The 21,251-nt window shown below is 40.8% G+C and overlaps 1 protein-coding gene across 1 annotated transcript; it reads right to left on the bottom strand.

Moving 5' to 3' along the window:
• Nucleotides 1-376: 376 nt before the first annotated feature.
• Nucleotides 377-20,923, bottom strand: hnrnpua (heterogeneous nuclear ribonucleoprotein Ua). The gene is made up of 14 exons (XM_043695420.2): nucleotides 20,110-20,923; nucleotides 15,951-16,077; nucleotides 15,793-15,866; nucleotides 13,462-13,601; nucleotides 13,276-13,375; nucleotides 10,082-10,194; nucleotides 8,637-8,900; nucleotides 7,965-8,084; nucleotides 7,198-7,326; nucleotides 6,592-6,760; nucleotides 4,828-5,094; nucleotides 3,821-4,026; nucleotides 1,425-1,529; nucleotides 377-722 (listed from the first exon to the last, which is right to left on the bottom strand). The coding sequence occupies exons 1-14, from the start codon at nucleotides 20,864-20,866 to the stop codon at nucleotides 666-668; spliced, it is 2,628 nt and encodes an 875-aa protein (XP_043551355.2). The 5' UTR covers nucleotides 20,867-20,923; the 3' UTR covers nucleotides 377-665.
• Nucleotides 20,924-21,251: the final 328 nt, after the last annotated feature.

A 21,251-nucleotide genomic window follows, 5' to 3' on the forward strand; every position in this document is an offset into this window, starting at 1 on the left:
CCCTATCATGGCAGCTTTTAAAAGGAGCGAAAGTGTTGCTGACTAGGCCAGCATTTGTTGTTGTTCCCTAGATCCGTAAAATTTAAATTCAATTGATTAAATAGTATGGAAATATTGTAAATTGTTGTAAACTGCATCATCCTTTGATAAAATGAATGAATAAAAATATACACGTATTAAATTTGTTAATGGTGCAAAAAATGGGTATTTTCCACAACCTTTCCCAAAATTGATCACATTTCTATTGGCATTGAACCGTGAGGGATGGAAGTGCCTGAATTTGCACCATCTGGAGGAAAACAAAAGAGTGCAGACTTAGCAGAATCGTGAACCCAACACTATGATGGTTCATTAATAAACGAGTGACACACAAAGCACAAGTTCGGGGGGATTTTATTTGATAAAATTTTACAGAAAAAAATGCAGAAACTGAAAATGTTTTAATCCTCTAGAAATTGGAGGTTCACCACATTTCACCTAAACATTACAATTAAAATGTAAAAAAATAAAAGACACTTAAAAATCAATTAATTGATAAAGCTTCCAAATACGACCTGCAGGCACTTTGTTTTGGAATGTTTAAAAATCAAGATTAAAAAAGTTGACATCTCTTGGTTGAAATTACAGCTGCGGTGAAACCATTGTTCATTCACTCACTGCAGATCCTAGTAGTAGTCTTTGTTATACTGATTGCTGTACTGGCTCCAGAACTGTTGCAGTCGCTGCATGATTGAAAAAAAAAGAGAATCAGAAAAATCCTAAATAACAGAAAACAAAGCTCCAAAAGCTTTTCATGGAGTTGCAGTTAACCTGGGTAAAGGGAACAGTATTTCAAAGTATATGTAACTCTAGATGGCATGAAAAACATTGAAAAACTACCATCCCAGCTCTCTTCCATCTCTATATTTTATGCAACAGAAACACATGGATACTTTTTTTTCAAAATACAGGTAAAGGCAGCCTTCTAGTGGCACTGAAGTGAGCTGCCGAAAGTCCTCTTCCCTACTGGTTTCAGAGTTAGTTGATAATTAAGGTCTCAGGCATTGAGATCAACCCACAGATGAGATTTGAAACGGAGCACACCCTGTCTCCATTACCATTTCTGCTCATCCATCCTTCCACTCCAAGCTGCTTCAAGGTACTCCATAAACTTTAATACTCAAACATTCCCTTATTAGCACTCTCTCTCACAACATGAACAAAATTTGAAAATCACCTGCTTTATGTATGATTTTTTAAAAACTGCTTTGAATAAAATCTCCAGATGATTTCATACTTTAAATACTCCAATCGAAAACTATATTAGTTTTTAAATTGGCAAGAGCCTTTAACAGACAGCTGAATATTATCAGCTTTTTAAAAATAGGACTATAGATGAATCTGATGTGTTTGCTGGTCACTATCTTGTAGTAAATGTTACTTACTGCCTGCTGTTGACGGCTCCAGTTCTGTTTGTAGCCCTGACCTTGGAGGAAGTTTTCATTTCTGTAGCCTTGGTTGAAGCCACGATTTCCCCTGCCTCTGAAATTCTGTCGCAATATAAAAAGTATTTTAGTCAACAGATAGGTGAGCAGTTTTCCACTTACTCTGACATTCAAGATGTATCTGAATTGGGATGCCCAAGTGCTCAAGGTCTAATTCCACTACTGGGAATTTTTCCATGGTATGATGTTGAGGGGGTGCTGATTAGGAATGACCCATGCGGTGTAACTAACCAGAGTTTCATTTCATTCAATAGTAAAGGTAAGCCTGCTGTAATTCTCTTCTTCCTACTGCAGCATAACCAGCTAGTCCATTCGTTTGTACAAGGGATGCACTGCAGAGAAGGACAAGATCTTCTACAGTCTCAGCAACCCAATTGTTCCAAGGATCCCTCAGACTTTATAATTGGTGACCCATAATCCTGGTCAAGTATCCAATAAATGATGCAACTAAAATGGTATAAAAATTTGATTGTCACCATTTCAAAGTTTTTTTTCTCAAAAGTAATCGTTTTATTTTTAAAGTTAACTACCATGACTAGGCTGAAGTAGCCTTCCCATCTCTAATCTCCTCCAGCTCCCATATCCCCAGAGACTCTGCACCCATTTCTTTCTAGTCTTGAGGATCCCGGACTTTAATTACTCCACCAGGAGCCTTCAGTTTCCCAGGCCTTAGGCCCTGGAATTTCATCCAAACTTCTCAAACCTTTCCTTCAAGAGGCTCTTTAAAAATTTATTTATTTGCTTTGATAGCATGTCATATGGCTTAATAGCAAAATGTTATAATAGCTCTGAAGTGCAGATTTTATCCACTGAATGTGCTGATTAAGCCCTACAAAGCACAACAGAATCAGCAAATGGAAACAATACTGTATGAATATACTGAAATTATTTAGAAGAATTGTCCATGCCTCCTCTTAGACTTTGTTACTCTCAGTGAAAGGGCAAGAAAAGGGGGAAGGAAGTGAAGACCAGACAGAAAACTGAAGAGGAAGATTGATGTAATTAAGAACTTACGACAAAGTGGAGTCGGCCATATGGCCCTTCGAGCCTGCTTCACCATTCAATATGAGCATTTATAGATTAGATTACTTACAGTGTGGAAACAGGCCCTTCGGCCCAACAAGTCCACACCGACCCGCCGAAGCGCAACCCACCCATACCCCTACATCCACCCCTTTAACCTAACACTACGGGCAATTTAGCATGGCCAATTCACCTGACCCGCACATCTTTGGACTGTGGGAGGAAACCGGAGCACCCGGAGGAAACCCACGCAGACACGGGGAGAATGTGCAAACTCCACACAGTCAGTCGCCTGAGTCGGGAATTGAACCCGGGTCTACAGGCGCTGTGAGGCAGCAGTGCTAACCACTGGGCCACCGTGCCGCCCTTGTGATCTGACTGTGGTCACAACCCCACTACCCAAGCATAACTCATTTATCAAAAATCTAATTATGCCTTCATTTAGTTCAATGAAAAAGTCTTTGCTAAGCTTTGATGGGTACAGAAACAATTTCCTCATGATAAATCCCCACACCCCAAAAATGAGATAAGTGAACTTTCTATGAACTACATCTAGGAACAATTATATCTTTCGTCAAAGAAAGGGCACAAAACAAACACAGTATTCCACATGTGGTATTGCCCAGGCCCTTTGCATCTGCAGGAAAATCTCCTTTCCACAGATTTAATTCTCCCTGCAATAAATGCAACTATTGCAAAATTATTAAGCAGTCACAGAAAAAAAAATGATCAGAGATTTGACTGAGAATACCCACATCAGACCATTTGTTTGACAAAATTTGAAGTTGCCAACTTCAATCTCGGGGTGGCACAGTGGCAAGCACTGCTGCCTCACAGTGCCAGGGACCTGGGTTCAGGTCCAGTCTTTGGCGACTGTGTGGAGTTTGCATAATCTCCCCATGTGTGCGTGGGTTTCCTCCGGATGCTCCGGACTCCTCTCACAATCCAAAGATGTGCAGGTTAGGTGAATTGGCCATGCTAAATTCCTCACACTGTTCAGGGATGTGGAGGTTAAGAGAATTAGTCAGAAGTAAATGCTGAGTAATGGGGAATAGGTTTGGGTGGGATACTCTTCAGAAGTCAGTGTGGACGTTGGGCCGAAGGACTGTTTCGACACTATAAGGATTTTAATTCTTACAGGCAACTAAAACAACTGTTTATAAGCTCTTTTTTTTTTATAAAAGAAAGATTCATGGCGCTACCTAATGAATAGAATAATTTAGAGGTCTTGGGTGCTGTGTTACACAGAAATAGTTTGCTGCCAGAGAGCATTTTCTTACAGACAAATAAAAAATTCAAAATCTATACTTTACTTGTCCATAGCCTCCTCTGTTGCTGCCTGGACCCCTATGGTTGTCTGCCACGCCCCTGTGGTTGTAAGAACCTCCTCTTCCACTGTAAGAGGGTCTTTCGATAAAACCACCTCTGTTGTAGCCTATCATTGGAGTGAAACGCTGATTATGAGCATAGCCACGGCTTTGCTGATTTCCTCTTCTATTATACTGTCCACGGTTTGAACCTGTTTGGAAAAGACAGAGCTTCTCAATATCACATTTCAATTCCATTTAATATTTCAGGTCAAAGGGGAATAAGCCACAGAACCACAAGGAAAAGAAAGGTAAAAAGGGACCAACAGGATAGTTACTTCAAAGAGCTGACACAGACACAATGGTCTGAATGGTCTCTTTTTATATCGTATTTTTCTGTTTAAAAAAAAGTCATCTTACAGAAAAACTTTCTCCTAATAAAGTTATTTCTCTAGAATGCAAATGAAGTTTGGTTCTAAAGACCAGATTCTGGGGTGAGCCAAAGACCAGGTCTTCTGTTTGATGTATTCTGATTTCAGTCAAAACTATGACCAAACGGGTCTTGGAAATCTGGAAATCAGAAAAAAAGGGACGATTCTTCACCTTGAGAAGTACTATAAACTCCTGCTGCAAACGTATTTGTAGATGTCAAGCAAGAACATGTTCCCATCCTATTACCCAGTCAGCAACTGAGACTCACAGCAATTACAAATACTGGAGCAAAGACGCTGGAGGATGCCAGGGAAAATGAAATCATAGCCCAAAATGTTAATATCTTGAGAAGATAGACAAGCCCAGAAGTCATCTAGAAAGTGGTACTCCCCACCTTCCTGCAGAGGCTGTTGCACCCACAGGTGATATAAAAATAATTTCATTGCTGGGTAGCAATGAAAGATCAAGTTTCACATTGTAAACACGTGGCAAATTGTGAGCATTTTCCAACAGAAAGCTAGAAATGAAGCCTCTATTTGTACAAATCTGCATAAAGTACAAAGCCTGCATAATCTGCTTACCTCCTCGGTAATTGCCACGGTTCTGATATCCGCCACGCCCTCCTCTCTGGCCACCTCTATTGTACTGGTTCATTCCACCTCGTTGACCACTTCGTCCCCGATTCATTGCTCTCTTTCCAGAACTGGTATTGGGCTTTTTCTCTGGTGGAAGAGCGGTTTTACTTTCCTCCTTATATTTCTCAAGCAATTTCTGAGCATCCTCCTTTTGCAACTCTGCGTAGCTCACCTCATCCAGAAAATCACCTGGTTCAGGCAATGTGTAGATACCTTAAAAAACAGACCAAAGTAAAAATTAACACAAAGTAGAATAATTTTATATTGAAATTCATCTGCAGTTCGGTAATGCTGTCCTTGGATAAGTAGACCATTGCAACCTCGTTGCATTGCTATTAAAACCTCCCTCCCTTCTTGCTCACTTGAAGCATGTCAAGAGGGGATCTAATGGGCAGGTCAGGCCAGAGAGAGCGTAAATAGGCTATTCAACTCTGAAGCATCACAGCTAAACTCTGTACTCACCCAAAGTCCATACACATGTCTTTTCTTTTTTTTTGGGGGGGGAGAGAAAGAGAGAGAGAGAGGGAGAGAGAGAGGGAGAGAGAGAGAAAGAAAAGGAGGAATCACTGAACAGCAGCAACTACCACCCTGACCCACCAGCCTCATACAGGGAGACATTCAAGTAACATCAGGCCCTTATTTACCAAGACCAAGCCGACAGTGCAGATCTATTATCCCGCATGGAGTGGCCCTAATCACTACTTCTCAGAGTCACAGATTTTCAGCTAATGCATTAAAAAGAGCTCCAATAGAAGCTCAAAATCCAGGATAGCACCCCTCCTCCTTCAATCCAGGTTATTCCTTGCACTGAGAAGTGGTAAAGGACAGCAAGATTAAAACCCTTGTAAGAAATAAATTTCGGAAATTCAGTCCAAAAGGAGGCATCAGAGCATTCTTTCCAAATTAGATGATATTACACCAGTGACCCTAAGTAGTGAGATAATACCCTGGATATAATGCACCAAAGAACATTTACTGGATTCATGTGTAGCTCCTTCCACAAAACACATCAAAAACTACTCTGTATTGATGATTCGGAGATGCAGTGTTGGACTGGGGTGTACAAAGTTAAAAATCACACAACACCAGGTTATAGTCCAACAGGTTTAATTGGAAGCACACTAGCTTTCGGAGCGACGCTCCTTCATCAGGTGACACAATCACCTGATGAATCACCTGATGAAGGAGCGTCGCTCCGAAAGCTAGTGTGCTTCCAATTAAACCTGTTGGACTATAACCTGGTGTTGTGTGATTTTTAACTTTGTACTCTGTATTGGTGTGCAAGAAAGTGTGCTTTTTGCCTACAAGTCACGCTAAGCTAAAATTAGAAGTTCATGGGTAAAATAAAGTACAAACAGCTGTATGGCAGTAGCTTAAGGCTATGATTACTTCTGAAGCAAGACTTTTAAACACATAAAACATTTCTTACATAGAAGGCAGGTAAAATACCCAAGTCAAGCATCTCTCTAAAATTACACTTAACTAATATTGAAAGACACAAAGATCCAATGTAACAGATAAAGAAATAAAAAAAAACCAAAAGGGCAAAATTATATTTTAAGGTTTGGTAAAAAGACTGGAGGTGACCATTAAGTGCACCACTGTACCACTAACACATCCAAACTACAGAGCAAGACTAGGTATTCTAGCTTCCAAAGAAAAACTGATTGATAAGGCAACACCAGGGTTGCGCTCAAATTCGATCTACACCTTTCATTTTCAGAACAGCATGCTCTGGGACATCCTTTCCCTCTTCCTCTGCTTTCTTCTTTGAACGCTCCTTATATTCTTCATCTGATGGGCAAATGACAACCGCTTTACGTTGGAAGCCTGCGAACAGGCACATCTTCCTTCTTTGTGCAGCTGCACACACATTTGTCTACACAAGAAAATTAAAAGTTTTTTTGAAAAAAAAACTATGCTTCTCATTTTGAGTTTCCAGGTACCCCCAAAACCTCCCATTCCTGCATAGTATCCCATCTTAATTTAAACCCAGCAAAGCTGCTAAGACAGCATTAGTTATTGTGCACCAAGTATACAATTAATTATAGCAAACATATTACAAAGATGCTTGATTGTAAGGAATCAAAGTGCAATTATACTGGGTTATTTGGTTGCTTTCCTACTTAGCAAAAACGTAACTGTCCTATCTATAATCTGTACTCAATATCTATTTATTGCAATGCATCAAACTCTTGCCCTAAATCTGTCCTTGTCTCCCAAACAATCTGACCTAATTAGATTATGCATAGGAACAGAAATAAACCTGAACATATAACCAGTCAATGACAGGAGAAAGAGCAATTATCAGCACACCTGATCGAGGATGTAGTTGCGCTTCTTGCGAGCTGCAATCTCAATGAACTTGCTCAAACACTGTGTGGCTTGTTGAATCAACGTAGTTAGTTTACCTCTGTCAGTCTTCTGACGCTTGAAGCTCAAAACCTGAAAGAGAGCACAAATTTTGAACAAACATTCAAGAAAATGGTAAAATTAGGATCAACCATGGTTTAATCTGTTCGCAGAGTTTTTTTCCGCCAAGGTATTTGCTGTTTAGTGGAATCTTTGTTCATTTGCATTCCTTAGCCTTTTACTAACATGAATGTTGTCAGGAATGTAATTAATGATTTCTTTTGTAGTATTACCATGTACATTTTTCAGGTTTTTTTTTAAGTGGCACTAAAACTGTTATTCTGTGGTAACACTTTCTATTAATTTCCCTTACAATGAGGGGAACTCAGTTAATTGTCACTGTTCAATCTGTTTCCATGTTAGTTTCCCAACAGTAGTAAGTGACATGCCCATCCTGAGATAAACATGACTTGGGAATGGAGCAGGAAAAGACGTTAGGAACTCATTGCAGAGCACCACCCACTCATTGGAAGTTGTAACTACACGGTTACAGTCAATACAGGATTTTGAAGTATATAGGGCATAACAAAAACCACAGCTCAAAATTAGACAGAGCATGCTATAATATATTATGTAATAAATAAATCATTGTGGTTTACTAGGAATGCATGTTTACAAGGAATGCACATTTTCCAGATGCAAAATGGTCTGATGGTTCTCATGTATCTTACCTTCATTATATCCATGATGTTGTTTGTCCCCAGAATGTTATATTTGCCTGGGTACTCTGCTGCATGCTTTGAAACCCATACTGATTTGCCAGTTCCAGGCAGGCCAACCATCATCAAAACCTAAAACAAACCAAACAATATTATTACAAACTATTCTAAGTGTCCTGTTCCAGATATGACTACTAAATATTAACGCTGAATAAAGGAACTTCTGCAAGCTACATTTTACAGTATTAGTCTACCATACTATCACAGTGCATCCAACATAATTTAGGAAAAAACGTATTGCAGCCGTACATATTGAAGTGTAACAACCAATGAAGGAAGAAAGTATATAGTGATGATATTATGGCTATACCTGGACAGAATCAGAACAGTGAACACTTTTTTTAAAAAAGGAACAATGTAATATCAAATGCGGGAACAAATATGGCACTTTAAATGTTGACAAACTTCTGGTACACTATAGAGTCATACTGGAAAAGAAAACCCAGCGAGAGAAATAATTTTTGACATTTTTCAATGCGAGGACCTTTGTTAGGCAATGGCTCAAGGGATTTGAAATCAAAAGGTGGGTAAAATGAAGCCAGGTTCTAGCCAGAGTAGTTTACTCCCCAATGTTCTTACTTTTGAGCCACCATGTAATCAACAATTTTGAAATACCACACTTACCTCACATTCTCCTTTGGTTTTGGGTCCCCTTGGCCCTCGAACACGCTCCTCCAATGGAACCTGCTGGATGAAGGTGAAGCCTTCTGGAATCGGAAAGTAGGGAGTCTCCATCTGTCCAAAGTTAAGTTCCACTGCACAATTGTGGCATAGAACATGCGGAAATAAGGCTCTGTCAGTGAGATGATCTTTCCCAATCTTAAATGCAACACCCAGATCCTGACCGTTTTTGGAATAAGAGACTTCCACTTCATCAGCATCAAAGTTCTGTAACAAAAAAAAACAGTGGGAGCACTATAATTTCCTGCAGACAGCAAATTTCAAGTAGACTTGACTGCAGTCCACAGCTTATGAGAATTTGATAGTTACTGTCACACAAGCTTGGCTGAACATCACCAATAAATAGCCCTCCTCTGAATCCAGCAATCAGCACCATAACTGCAGACAGAAGATTTTTCAAATCCTCATTTCCTATAGATGGGGAGCATGTCTCAAAAATCATACTGAATGCAGTAGGAACCTCAACACTTACCAAAACTTTCCATGGGGAATGTAAAATATCTTTGAAACCTGCAATGCTCTGCTCTTGATGTTATAAGTATGAGAGATAAAGCACGTTTACAAAGTTCCTTTCATTAATAACTTTCCATTTATTTTGAGGATTCACTCCAAACAAAATCGAATCAATGTTTAATTTTACCTTACCTCAGATTACAACTGGATCTTGATCAGATGGGCCAATGGGCTGAGAAGTGACAGATGGAGCTTAATTTAGATAAATGCAAGGTGCTGCATTTTGGGAAAGCAAATCTTAGCAGGACTTATACACTTAATGGTAAGATCCAAGGGAGTGTTCCTGAACAAAGAGACCTTGGAGTGCTGGTTCATAGCTCTTTGAAAGTAGAGTTGCAGGAAGATAGGACAGTGAAGACGGCATTTGGTATGCTTTCCTTTATCGGTCAGAGCATGGAGTACAGGAGCTGGGAGGTCATATTGTGGCTGTACAGGATGTTGGTTAGGCCACTTTTGGAATATTGTGTGCAATTCTGATCTCCTTCTTATCGAAACGATGAATAGGAAAGGTTTGGAGGGATATGGGCTGGGGGTTGGCAAGCAGGACTAGATTAGGTTGGGATATCTGTCGGCATAGATGAGTTGGACCGAAGGGTCTGTTTCTGTGCTGTACATCTCTGATTCCCCGATAATATTGATACCAGTGGCACAGGAATTATTAAATCCAGTGTGAAGGAGCTGAACAAATATGGAATGATTTTTTAAACTTCGCATTTAAAACAACATAAGTAATTAAATGCATGGGTTTCTTGACCTCATTAACCAGGAACTCAAATAATTGCTATTCACTGAGGTTTACAAACATGACAAGTGGGTGAGAAATGAGAATTATTCATTCACCCAGAAGCCACTATTCCTTACAAATATTAACTTACAAGAAAGCAGCCAATCACATCATTTTCTCCAAACTTTTCACCATAATCTTCAGATTTGCAATTTGAACATTTTGTGCCATTTCCAGAGTAGCCGACAGAAAGTTCTTCTTCACCTGTAAGCGAAAGTTTGAAACAAATTAAACTTAAGCAACTTGTGTGGCCCGGGTCAACAATTTAGTAGTATTCACTAAAACAATTGTTTCCCAAAATATTTGGAAGAAATGGAAAGATATACATAGGCCAGTTAGAGGCTGTGGAGAAAAGGCTGACCTTCCCCCTTTGTAGCAGACTCCACATTAGAACAGGTCACAACTTAAACCACATCAGAATTAGAATCAAGCAAAATTGGACAAGTGGTGGTCAGGTACACTGCTTTCAAGAAAAACAACTTGTGGCCTCCATTTCTAGATTATAATGACATTCAAGCTATGACCACCAGATCAAGAATGACTGAACAAATCTTTGTCTATCTTTCTTTCTAATAATTGCCATGCTCCTAATTTTGCTAAAGTATAATAAAGGTATTGCCACACATTCTATGTCACCACTCAGTACACAAGAGATATGCAAACATACACAGTTATTATCTTGCATTAACAGAAAACAGCTAAAATGCAAAGAGAGAGAATGTTCCAATAGTGCCTTAAAATTCATCCGCTCTCAAGTATTATAGCTTTACTACAACAGGTGGCATATTTTCAAAAAGATTCTGAGTCACCTGCTACCATTGCAATGCTGTTTTGTGCCAGAAATTCCTTGGACACTTATTTGGTTTCAGAAGCAACTCTAAAACCATGCCCTCATAGTTTACACAATAGTACATTTTTTTTCAGCTGCGTCTGAATGTCTCCTGGAAATGCTGTTATATCAGAAGTTTGTGAAAAGTGGCAACTCTAATGTGTAACCCCATCAGGAGTAAGTTAGGTGAAGGGGTAAGTGTAGGGGTATGGGTGGGTTGTGCTTCGGCGGGTCAGTGTGGACTTGTTGGGCCGAAGGGCCTGTTTCCATACTGTAGGTAATCTAATCTGTAGGTAATCTAATCTAAAGATTCAGCATTATGTGAGAAGAACAGGGAGCCTACACATGTACACATGACAAATGCATTTTGCCAAGTTCAAATGGACAACACAAAGATCTAAAATCAAACTGTTTCCAGGAGGATTATCTGTCTCAGCTATGAACGTTAAAAACTTCTTGGAGCTAAAAAAAAGGAGGTAAAACCAATGAAAACATGGAGACAGGAAGACAGCAATATAAAAGAACCAGCAAAGGAAACTAAAATATTTCTGTTTCTCTTTCCCTCCAAGTGAAAGAGACAGAAAAATAAGGTATCAGAGTCTGCACAGAACTCTGTTTGAGACTGCAAGACATTTTTACATTGAATAATATGGCTCACATCTAGTTTTAAAGGACAAATTCAGAAACAAGAAACCAGAAGGCCCTCAGGTATTCAAATTATCCTTTTATTTTAAAATACAGGATTAAGAATTATTGTACAAATATGACAAAAAATTTAAGAATTCTTTAAAACCTGATACATTTTCCATATTATTTAATATAGGAATGTTTAATTCTATGAGGTGCTATTGTCTGTGAAATCTTACTTTGGTTTCCTTCAGTTTTCTTTCTCATATGTAGCTACGGCACCGGACCTTGAAGTTTCTCTGCTGCTCAGTCTCAGTTCACCAAGTAAGTGGACATTCTTTGCTTTTGTGCTTGGACACCAAAAATATCTCAGAAAATGTACAACTTGCAGCATGTCAGCGTCTCACTAAACGTTCACAAGTTGGTGATTTCATTGCTTGTCATCAAATGACAAGCAGAAACCCAATGAAATATTTGATTCAACCTCCTCTGCACTGGGACAAAGCCAAAATTACAGAACCTGACATCAATGATGCCAAGTGAGAATCAAGCCTCGAATCTGCTCTGTTTAGTTTATATGCAGTAAATTTATTTACTCAAGCAAACATCATTGCAAATTCCCCTGCAAATACAAATTTCCACAATTCTGTAAAATGATAATATTCATGATGGTTTCTCAGAGACAATATAAGCCAGAATTATGTTTGCAAGTGCAAAAATATAAAATCATAGAACCTTGACATGGTGACATACGATTGTTTAACTCTCATTCTCCTTGGTCACTGATTTGAAATTATTTATTTTCCTCAAGATGAGAAATAGTAAATGCTTAGTTATGAAATGCTTTACTATTTTTAGCAGACAATCAAGCATACAGCACAGCCCTGGTGCACTTGGTGGATTGCCAGTGACACTCAATGTTGGTCCAATGTACCATGATCCAAAGCATCCTTTACTTAATGTGGGAATGTTCTACATCCCTTAACAGTTCTGTGTGGCCAATCTGCGTTAAATTAGGAGCAATGTTGAGCTGCACATTCCACATCAAACTGGATTAAAACTGTCTCTCTTTTCACATAGTATTGTTACAGCCAGCTATGGGGAAGTTTTCAACTTCGTTCTGGTTTGAGATTAAATCCAACTCAAATAATGAAAAATGTCTAACACGTTTATCACCCATACGCAGCACTCATATTTGGAATTTTATTTTAAAATTACAAAAAAGCCCAATACCATCAAACTGCTAACATAACCATAATGGTAGGGCCCTGAGTGGTGTTGTAGAACAGAGACACATAGTGGTTCAAGTACATAGTTCTTTAAAATTTGCATTACAGCCAGATAGGGTGGTGAAGAAAGCATTCAGTATGCTTGCCTTCATTACTCATACCAAAGCGGTTGATGCAAGTTGTTTAAACAAAGTTCTGTAATTCTCTTTATCTGTTCTACAAAATAACAGGCTACTATATTCAGCAAGTAGTTTCCTTTTTGAAAGGTGCCACTGAAACCATTACAACATAGTTCCAAGTTCACTGCCATTTGGTAACTAACAAGATGTTATAAACCACAAAAGCCCTCCTTTTCTAGGACTCTCTCTCAAAAGAAAACTTTCATGTATAATTAAATCAAATTATGGGTCTACAACAATCAAAATGCAGCAATTTTTAAGCCTGTTAACCAACAGATAATAGTTCTTTACCAGACTTGAGGAATTGCGCTTGAACTGAAATCAGGTGCCTACCCCACAAACAGTTGTGCGGGTTCACCTCTGTAAGGAGATCGAGAAAAGAACCGGAGAAAGACTGCAAAGAGGGTATTGAAATACTCACCAAGTAACATGCTGTGGGAAGCCAGCGACCAGCCAACCCTCACTTCATGTGGGTCAGTCTGATCAGGCGGCAAATGCTTAACTGGTATTTTCTCAGTTACCTGTTAACACAAATATCAAAGTCAGACAATACCATCATAAATTTGAGTTTTTAAAAGTTATTTACGCACAAAGAAAAAACACTTACCTTCATCTCAAAGCAGATTTTGCCTTTGCTAACTCCGTAAGAAGCTCTCCCTCCAGCCCAAAGATAGGCAAATCCTTCCATAGTCAGTGGCATGGCGCCAAACCGATCTCTATTGATCTTAAAGTGCAAATCGCAGTTGTCTGTAAAAGAACATTGTATGCGTTAGTACTTTAACACGTCACCTAGTACAGCAGAAAACCTACTGCAAGCACACACTGACTTGCACTGGCATGAATTCAGCACATAGGGACATTTCCCACCTGATAGTCGAAGATAATGCTATACGCCAGCTAAAGAAAACCAACCACAATACGGATCACCACTTAGAAACTAAGAAAGAAGACTGAACCCAAAGAATGAGTGACCTACACTAACATTATGTTGCTTATTTGACAGCAGAATTAGTACAGCAACAGTGATAGAGTAATTACTAGAATATTTCCATTATCTTTTCAGGGACTAAGCTGTATCAAAATGGAGCTTTAAGAGCACGAACTGAAGTTGCTCAACATTTTTTAACACCCACAAGGACAGGAGACACCAATTTCCTCCTTGTTGCAAGGTTATATATTATTACGTACTCATAATAGCACAAGATAAACTAAAAAAAGAACATTATGGCAATTAGAAAACTGCTCAGCCATTACTGATTTAAAGTCAGTGTCGTTAAAAAGATTTTCCCAACAAGAAACTTATGGTAACTAAGTCAATTATTTTAATAATATATCAAAACAGAAGCAAAATAAGACTAGTATTAAGGAAATTAATTAAAAGTAAGTTGCAAATTTATGCATTGGAGGAGAAATAAGCTGAAGCTTTCTTTTTCCATTAGTTACCAATGCAAGCCTGCATAAGGACCTCAATAACAAAATAGATGCAACTTGAGAGCTTTCTCTCAATGCTATCCACCCATTTTTGTGATACCATAAACCACCCGTCCCCCGAATAAAATCTGGCAACTAGCCACTGAGAACGCGCAAAATATTTATTTGTGCTCTCCTCTGATGAGGTACACCAGAAAATGTGGACATCCCAGAGGGGTCAGAACATGTATTCTATTGTTCCAAAGATTTACTTCAGACTTTGAAGGAAAATTACAGTTCAAAAAATCAATTTTAAGATTGTGACAAGCATCAGCTTTCAAGCTAACTCGTCAGTAAGAACAATACAATGGCAAAATTCCAGGCTTTCATTAGGAAGGCCAAGGATTGTGGGCTGCTGCAGTACTAACTGTTTTAGAATAGTACTGGACTTCCACAGCCATTAGATATTAATTAGATTAGATTACTTACATTGTGGAAACAGGCCCTTCGGCCCAACAAATCCACACCGCCCCGCCGAAGCACAACCCACCCATACCCCTACATCTACCCCCTACCTAACACTACGGGCAATTTAGCATGGCCAATTCACCTGACCTGCACATATTTGGACTGTGGGAGGAAACCGGAGCACCCGCAGGAAACGGGGAGAATGTGCAAACTCCACACAGTCAGTCGCCTGAGGCGGGAATTGAACCCGGGTGTCTGGCGCTGTGAGGCAGCAGTGCTAACCACTGTGCCACCCAAATAAGTTAGGTTTGAAGAGAAAGTATGCCTGAAGTGCAAATGAACTCCCAAGTTTTCAAATGACATGAGATACATCACACAAGAAATGTGTTAATCTATTTTAAGAGCTCCGAATGTTTTGCTAGTTTAAAATAACCAAAGGAAATTATGAGACTGCCATACTTAAAGGGGAAGAAACCAGAAATTAAGAATTGCAGACCTATTGGACACCAGGTATAGAAAGATGTTGAAACATCTACAAAAATAAATGACCACCAGCTCCTCCAACCTGACTGAGCAAGTGGTCAAATTAAACGAATGGCCCCCCCCAGTGTAAATTATACAATGTATAACGAAACAGTAAAGGGACCATGGTAGGCATAGTTGTTAAAGTCATTGAAGTTACATAAGCAAATAAAATTAGGTCCATAGATCAGATGAATGATTTGGCTGGAGGGCACAGGTTCAAAGTAAGAGGGGAAAGATTTATAGGAGGCCTGAAGAGCAACCTTTTCAGACAGAGGATGGTGTATGTACGGAATGAGCTGCCGTTTTTTTTCTCCCAGGAATCTTTGACACTGGGTAAAGGAGGGCTGGGGATACAGTAATGTGATATGAGGTTGCACTGTGTCACTGTGGGGAGTTCTGTGATTGGGTGGTCCTCAGCTCGATTATATCGGAGTGTGGTGACTTTGGCAGCAATTTTCCATTTCCCACTAAATCAAATTCCTGCCTCATCTCATTTTATAAGACATAATTACCCGATTTAGTTAACATCACGTACATGTATCCAGGGCAACTACAGTATCATCAAATTCTTCCTCATCTTCTTCCACAGGGGGCTGGGGAGACTTGGACCTAAAAATGGTCATAGATATTAGTCAATGGTTTGCCATTAAAATGAACAGCAGCAAGGTACATGAACTGATAAGTTAATCATACCGTCGATATTTGTTTTCTTCAATATACTCATAGTAGCCACGTCCATGGTCTTCATGAGGTCTCTTTACACCTTTGCGATTTTGCTCTTTACCTTTATCAGTTGTCTGTTCAGCCTGGCTATCTTTTCCTAAAAAAGAAATCAGGTTACAAATTCAAGATTACAAGGTTCCACTGAAGTGATGAAAATAAGTATGCAAAATAACAAATTAAACATCAATAAAATGCATAAAGTGTGAGAATTACTTTAACTGTTCTAAATGAGGACTGACTTCAATTTGTTTAACTTAAATTGATTACATTTTGCCCAGAGTTAACAATAGATAGAAAGCGCAAGTGGTCTTGTATATTGTAAAACTTTCCTTTTGTTTCCTTTAAAAAGAACAAAAGAATTTATTGGCTCACTGATAACCACAACACTAGTCTACAATTGAGAGTATTTAACCCAGGAACTGAATTATTCATAAATCTGAACTTTCCTGTTGTAACGTTTTTGAAAAGGATTAAAGATATGCCACGTGATGTTTCTGCACGCCCAATCTGATAAACACTGATTGTAGCCCTTGTAAACATGTCAACTTTACCAGATTCTAGTTTCACAAAAGGAGAATTTTCACTTTGATTAACTCTAAATAATCAAATATACGAAACACACTTGACCAACAACAGCAACTGCTCCAGTACCTCCCTCCGCTGACCTCCTACCCAATAACTGTGCCAAATTCATTGTCTCTACTCTACTCAATACCACTGCATCATTAAAACGGAGGTATGCTCTGCTGAAAGAACTCACCTCAACATAACAGCAAATATGTTTCTTGATTATTCAATTCCTTGACCAGCCACTCAATTTAGAATGCTAATTTAGGGATCATTTTGTACTGTGGACCCATATGGGGAAAGGTTGAAGGCTACACATTATTTCCAGAAAGACATTTTTATTCTGTAATAAAGGTAATAAGCCTTTGCCACAAGTGATTGTTTATTTGTAATTCTTGGTCTGTTGCAAATGTTGTATTATTAAATTACATAGGAATGAAGGAGTTAAATTTAACATGCATTTACAACACAGATTTAGCATTGAGCAAAACAATCGACTGCTTCCTCCAGGCCTGGAATCAGAGTTCAAGTAAAATTTACACTTTTAATCAACATGAAACTTTCACTTTGGCATACTTGACAGTTGTATTATGAATGCATCTATAAAATATTTCACAAACCACTTTCACATCGAAGAAGGATGTAATAAAGGGTGGGTAATTATTCCTTAGTGGAAATGTGCTGATGAAAGAGGCTGCAGCACAAATAGGACAGTTCCGTCACTGGGAGATTGAAATGGAACACAAAAGCTGTTTCCAGAAATAGTTTTGACTATTAATAGGCAATTCCCGCTGTTAGCCTGAAAGCAGCTGCCTTGTTTGCACTACTCAATATCAGTAGGGCAACAAATTCAGTAAGGATACTTTTCTGGAGGGAAGGAGAATGGCAATGGCACGTACAAAGACATCAAAACTGTCAGATCTACTAACGTGGTTTCTTTCAAGGGACTTAAGTTCATCACAGAATTAAATTTACACCAAACTTTGTTCTAAGCTTTGCCTGATTTAGAACGTTAAACTGCAGATGACTTTCGGCTCTTTTAAAAATTGCAGTCAATATTAAAAACTCAAGCACACATGTTAAACTCAACTACAGTGTGAGCATTTCCACTTATTTTGGAGGCTCAGAATTGAAGAGATTAGTCAATGTCTACTGGGTATGTAATGTGTTTCAAAGGATCTCAACAGTCACTGCTGAAAAGTTGGTATATAAGTAGTGATGGAGTTGAACAAAACAATGGGATACCTTGTCAGACTTGACAATGCATGGTGTATAGATTGCCTGGGTACTTTAACAAAACAAGATTTTACCAAGTCTGAATACTCTCAAACACTCAAAATAAACCAGCCTGAATGGAGCTCTCATTAAGCAATATACATTTATCTACATGCCGGAAAATTGAGTCTGAACCCAAGCAGCACAAAATATCTTAAATAACTTCATCCTCTGCACACCAAAGCAGAGTAATTGTCTTCAAACCTGGACAGAGGAAACTCAATGAACCATATTCGGCCTTTTCTCAGAAGGGATGGTGTCCACTTGCTCTCAGTTGTTCAGTCCAGTAGTCGTGCCAATATACACACATGCACACTCTGAAGAAGCCAAGTTGTTTGTGAATGGCTGTTCCACAGAATTAATTACAATGCACAACATGCATTGTTATTTTATAATGACAGGATAGCTACATCACACAATCACTGTGCAATATTCTGCTTCAAGTGAAGACGACCATGAAGTGTAATTAAAAACACAATAGATATTGTGTTAGACATCAATTGTTGTTGGGGAAAGAACTATGCAAATTTGTACATTTATAAATTTCCAGTTCAGCAGGTAGCATGACATCATCTACTTTTTAAAAATTTTAGCTTTTAAGTGAAATGAACATATCAAGCTTTGGATGAACGTAAAGTTGAGGTGAAAATGTAGACTATTTGTATTAATCTAAGGATGACTTTTTAAAAAAAAATCAAATTTTCCTACCTTAGAATTTAACTTGAATTACCTGACAGATGCTGACTCGATAGACTATATTAATAATTTAATTTTCTCCTTAGGGAGTGTAGATTTTTCAAAGATTGAAACGTGATAAAGGTTTGCTCATTAAGAGCCACTGAAAATGGCCCACCTTCCCTAAATCATGGGGCCTCACAAGTAACTTACCTCCAACCTCCCTTTGCCTTTCATGTTGTGAAACACATGGCTGCCTTCCAAAATAAACAATTTCTCCCATGACCCCATATCAATCCAACATCCAACCTACAGAGTAAAGGTAGCTTCGCACATATAATGCATTAGCTAATTTCATCATTTGCAACCTGCAGTTTTTGTCAAAGCCTTCCCACACATTGGGGTTGTATCTGCTTGGCTTCATACTTTTCTAAACCATTCCCAGTGTTTTCTCTTCTCAGGAGAAAGTGAGGTCTGAAGATGCTGGAGATCAGAGCTGAAAATGTGTTGTTGGAAAAGCGCAGCAGGTCAGGCAGCATCCAGGGAACAGGAGAATCGACATTTCGGGCATAAGTCTGCAAAAAGGGCTTATGCCCGAAACGTCGATTCTCCTGTTCCCTGGATGCTGCCTGACCTGCTGCGCTTTTCCAGCAACACATTTTCAGCTTTTATCTTCTCAGTCTCATATGATTTCTGGGAACTTTTAAGAATCCATTACTGGCCTTAAACCTAGGACTGATCTCCATTCAACATCACCCACAGAACTAGGACCACATTTCTCACATGCAGTTACTTCATAATCAGCGTTAACATTCTCAACTCCTCCAAAACTTCTTGCAGTCCCAAGTCAAACTGACCAACATTCAGAGATGCAAGCTACAAGCACCCGACTACATATGCAACTCCAGTCCTTCCCTGCACCTCTGAAGAGGTGTAGCCAGGTTATTGTACCGTCGGTGCCCTTATGTTTTAGCGTCAGCCCCACTCCATCCTAACGGCCTGCCTTTCATCAAAACGCTCTGGCTAAAACCATGTGCCTTAGTTGGCCTGACAGCGCTGCAAGTTATTTTTCTAATTTTAAAAGATCGAAAAGCAAACGCAAGGCAATTTTAAAATAAAAGTGCAAAAGTTATTTCTGTTCCCACTTCCCCCTCCCCCTTGCAACCTTTTCCTAATTCCCTGCGCTACTCCATTTTGGTTTGCATTATTTCCACCCTCCATTTTCTCAGTGGCTTCCTTCAGCCATCCTGGATCCTCACCCGCCCCCCAAGCTCTCCGCCAACCCACTCTCCCTCCCGTTTTAAACCCAGTCTCTCTCTCTCTCTCTCAGATAGACAGGGACACGGGGCTGAAGCAGCTTCCACACTCTCTCCCCACCCCGCGGTCTAACACGCGCGCCCAGCAGCAGGAGCCCAATGGTGGCGCCGGAAGTGATGGGCTTCTGGGGCTCGTTGATGTTTTAAAAATTTTAAAACACGGCGGATGAATGAAGACATTTTGTAAAAAAAAAATACCCGAGGCTGCTCGCCCCCCCCCCACCCCCGCCCCAGGCAGGGGATGAGGTGGGGGGAGGAATGGGCTGGGCAGGGCAGGGGAGGGGAGGGTTGCCCACCTTTGCTGGAGTGTTGAGGGGCGGCAGCCGGGCCTGAAGCGGCCTCAGGCTCCTGTTTGCCGCCAGCCCGCGCCTCGCCATCCCCCAGCTCCATTGTTTCCTCTTCTCCCGCTCTTTGCTGCACCTCGGCCTGGGCCTGGGCTGGCGCTTGGACGCGGGCCGGCTCCGGGACCGCCGCCTCCGCCATGCCATTTTCCTCCTCTTCCTCGTCGCCCAGGCCGCTCTCGCCTGTTTTGCTCTCGACCTCCTCCGCCTCCTCCTCCTCCTCCTCGTCGTCCTCGTCCTCGTCCATTCCCCCTCCCCCTCCTGCGGCTCGGACCAGGACTTCGGCCTCTCCTGGAGACTCCTCTTCTTCTTCCTCCTCCTCCTCCTGCTGCACCGCCGCCGGGGCTTGGCTGACTGCGGCCGCGGACGGTTCCAGCCTAGCGGCCAGGGCAGCGCCGTTGAGTCCCGGGCCCCGGGCCTGGGCTTTGTCTCCTCCCGCCAACTGCGGCGGCTCCTCCTCCTCCTCGGCGCCGGCCGTCTCCTCGTCTTCCAGCTCCTCCTCGCCGTTCTCGGGGGTCTCCAGCGGCCCAGGCCCCCCGTCCTCCTCCTCCTCCTCCTCCATCATCTCCTCCTCGGCCTCGGCCTCGTTGTCGAGTGCGGCCTGCAGCCGCTCCTGGAGCTCGGCTTTCAGGCCCTGCACGCTCAAGCCGCGCCGCTTCAGCTCATCCTTGAGCTCGGGCACCTTCAGCTTCTTCACGTTGATGTCGCTCATGGTGAGGACGATGGCGGGGTGGGGGGACTCGGCCTCGGGCTCCGCTTCAGTTCGGGCTCCGTCTCCCTGCACCGACCGACCGACCCGGCTCCTCGAGGCTAGGCTCCGCGCCGCGCAGACTCAGTGTGGGCCAGCTCCGGCCTACCGTAAACCCCCGAGTGTGAGCGCCTCTGCTGGAGGAGCAGAGAGATTCCCAACAGAACTGCTGCTGGATTACCTACTAGATTCCTCTGACTGACTGTGCATCATCGACAGGGCTGTTACTGGATTACTAACTGGATTCCTCTGACTGACTGTGCATCATCGACAGGGCTGCTGCTGGATTACTAACTAGATTCCTCTGACTGCATCATCGACAGGGCTGTTACTGGATTACTAACTAGAT

The sequence above is a fragment of the Chiloscyllium plagiosum genome, unplaced genomic scaffold, assembly GCF_037043375.1.
Source record: "Chiloscyllium plagiosum isolate Xiang-an unplaced genomic scaffold, Cpla_swu_hap1 HiC_scaffold_10, whole genome shotgun sequence".
In the NCBI taxonomy this organism is placed as follows: domain Eukaryota; kingdom Metazoa; phylum Chordata; class Chondrichthyes; order Orectolobiformes; family Hemiscylliidae; genus Chiloscyllium; species Chiloscyllium plagiosum.

Bases quoted from the DNA above. Each gene is read 5' to 3' on its own strand.
- hnrnpua (XM_043695420.2), bottom strand. From the start codon at position 20,866: ATGAGCGACATCAACGTGAAGAAGCTGAAGGTGCCCGAGCTCAAGGAT. The intron at 10,195-13,275 runs GTGAGTATTTCA...TTTCGCTTACAG, and splicing joins TTCCCACAGCATGTTACTTG to GTGAAGAAGAACTTTCTGTC. The intron at 6,761-7,197 runs GTGTGCTGATAA...TTTCTTGTGTAG, and splicing joins GCAACTACATCCTCGATCAG to ACAAATGTGTGTGCAGCTGC.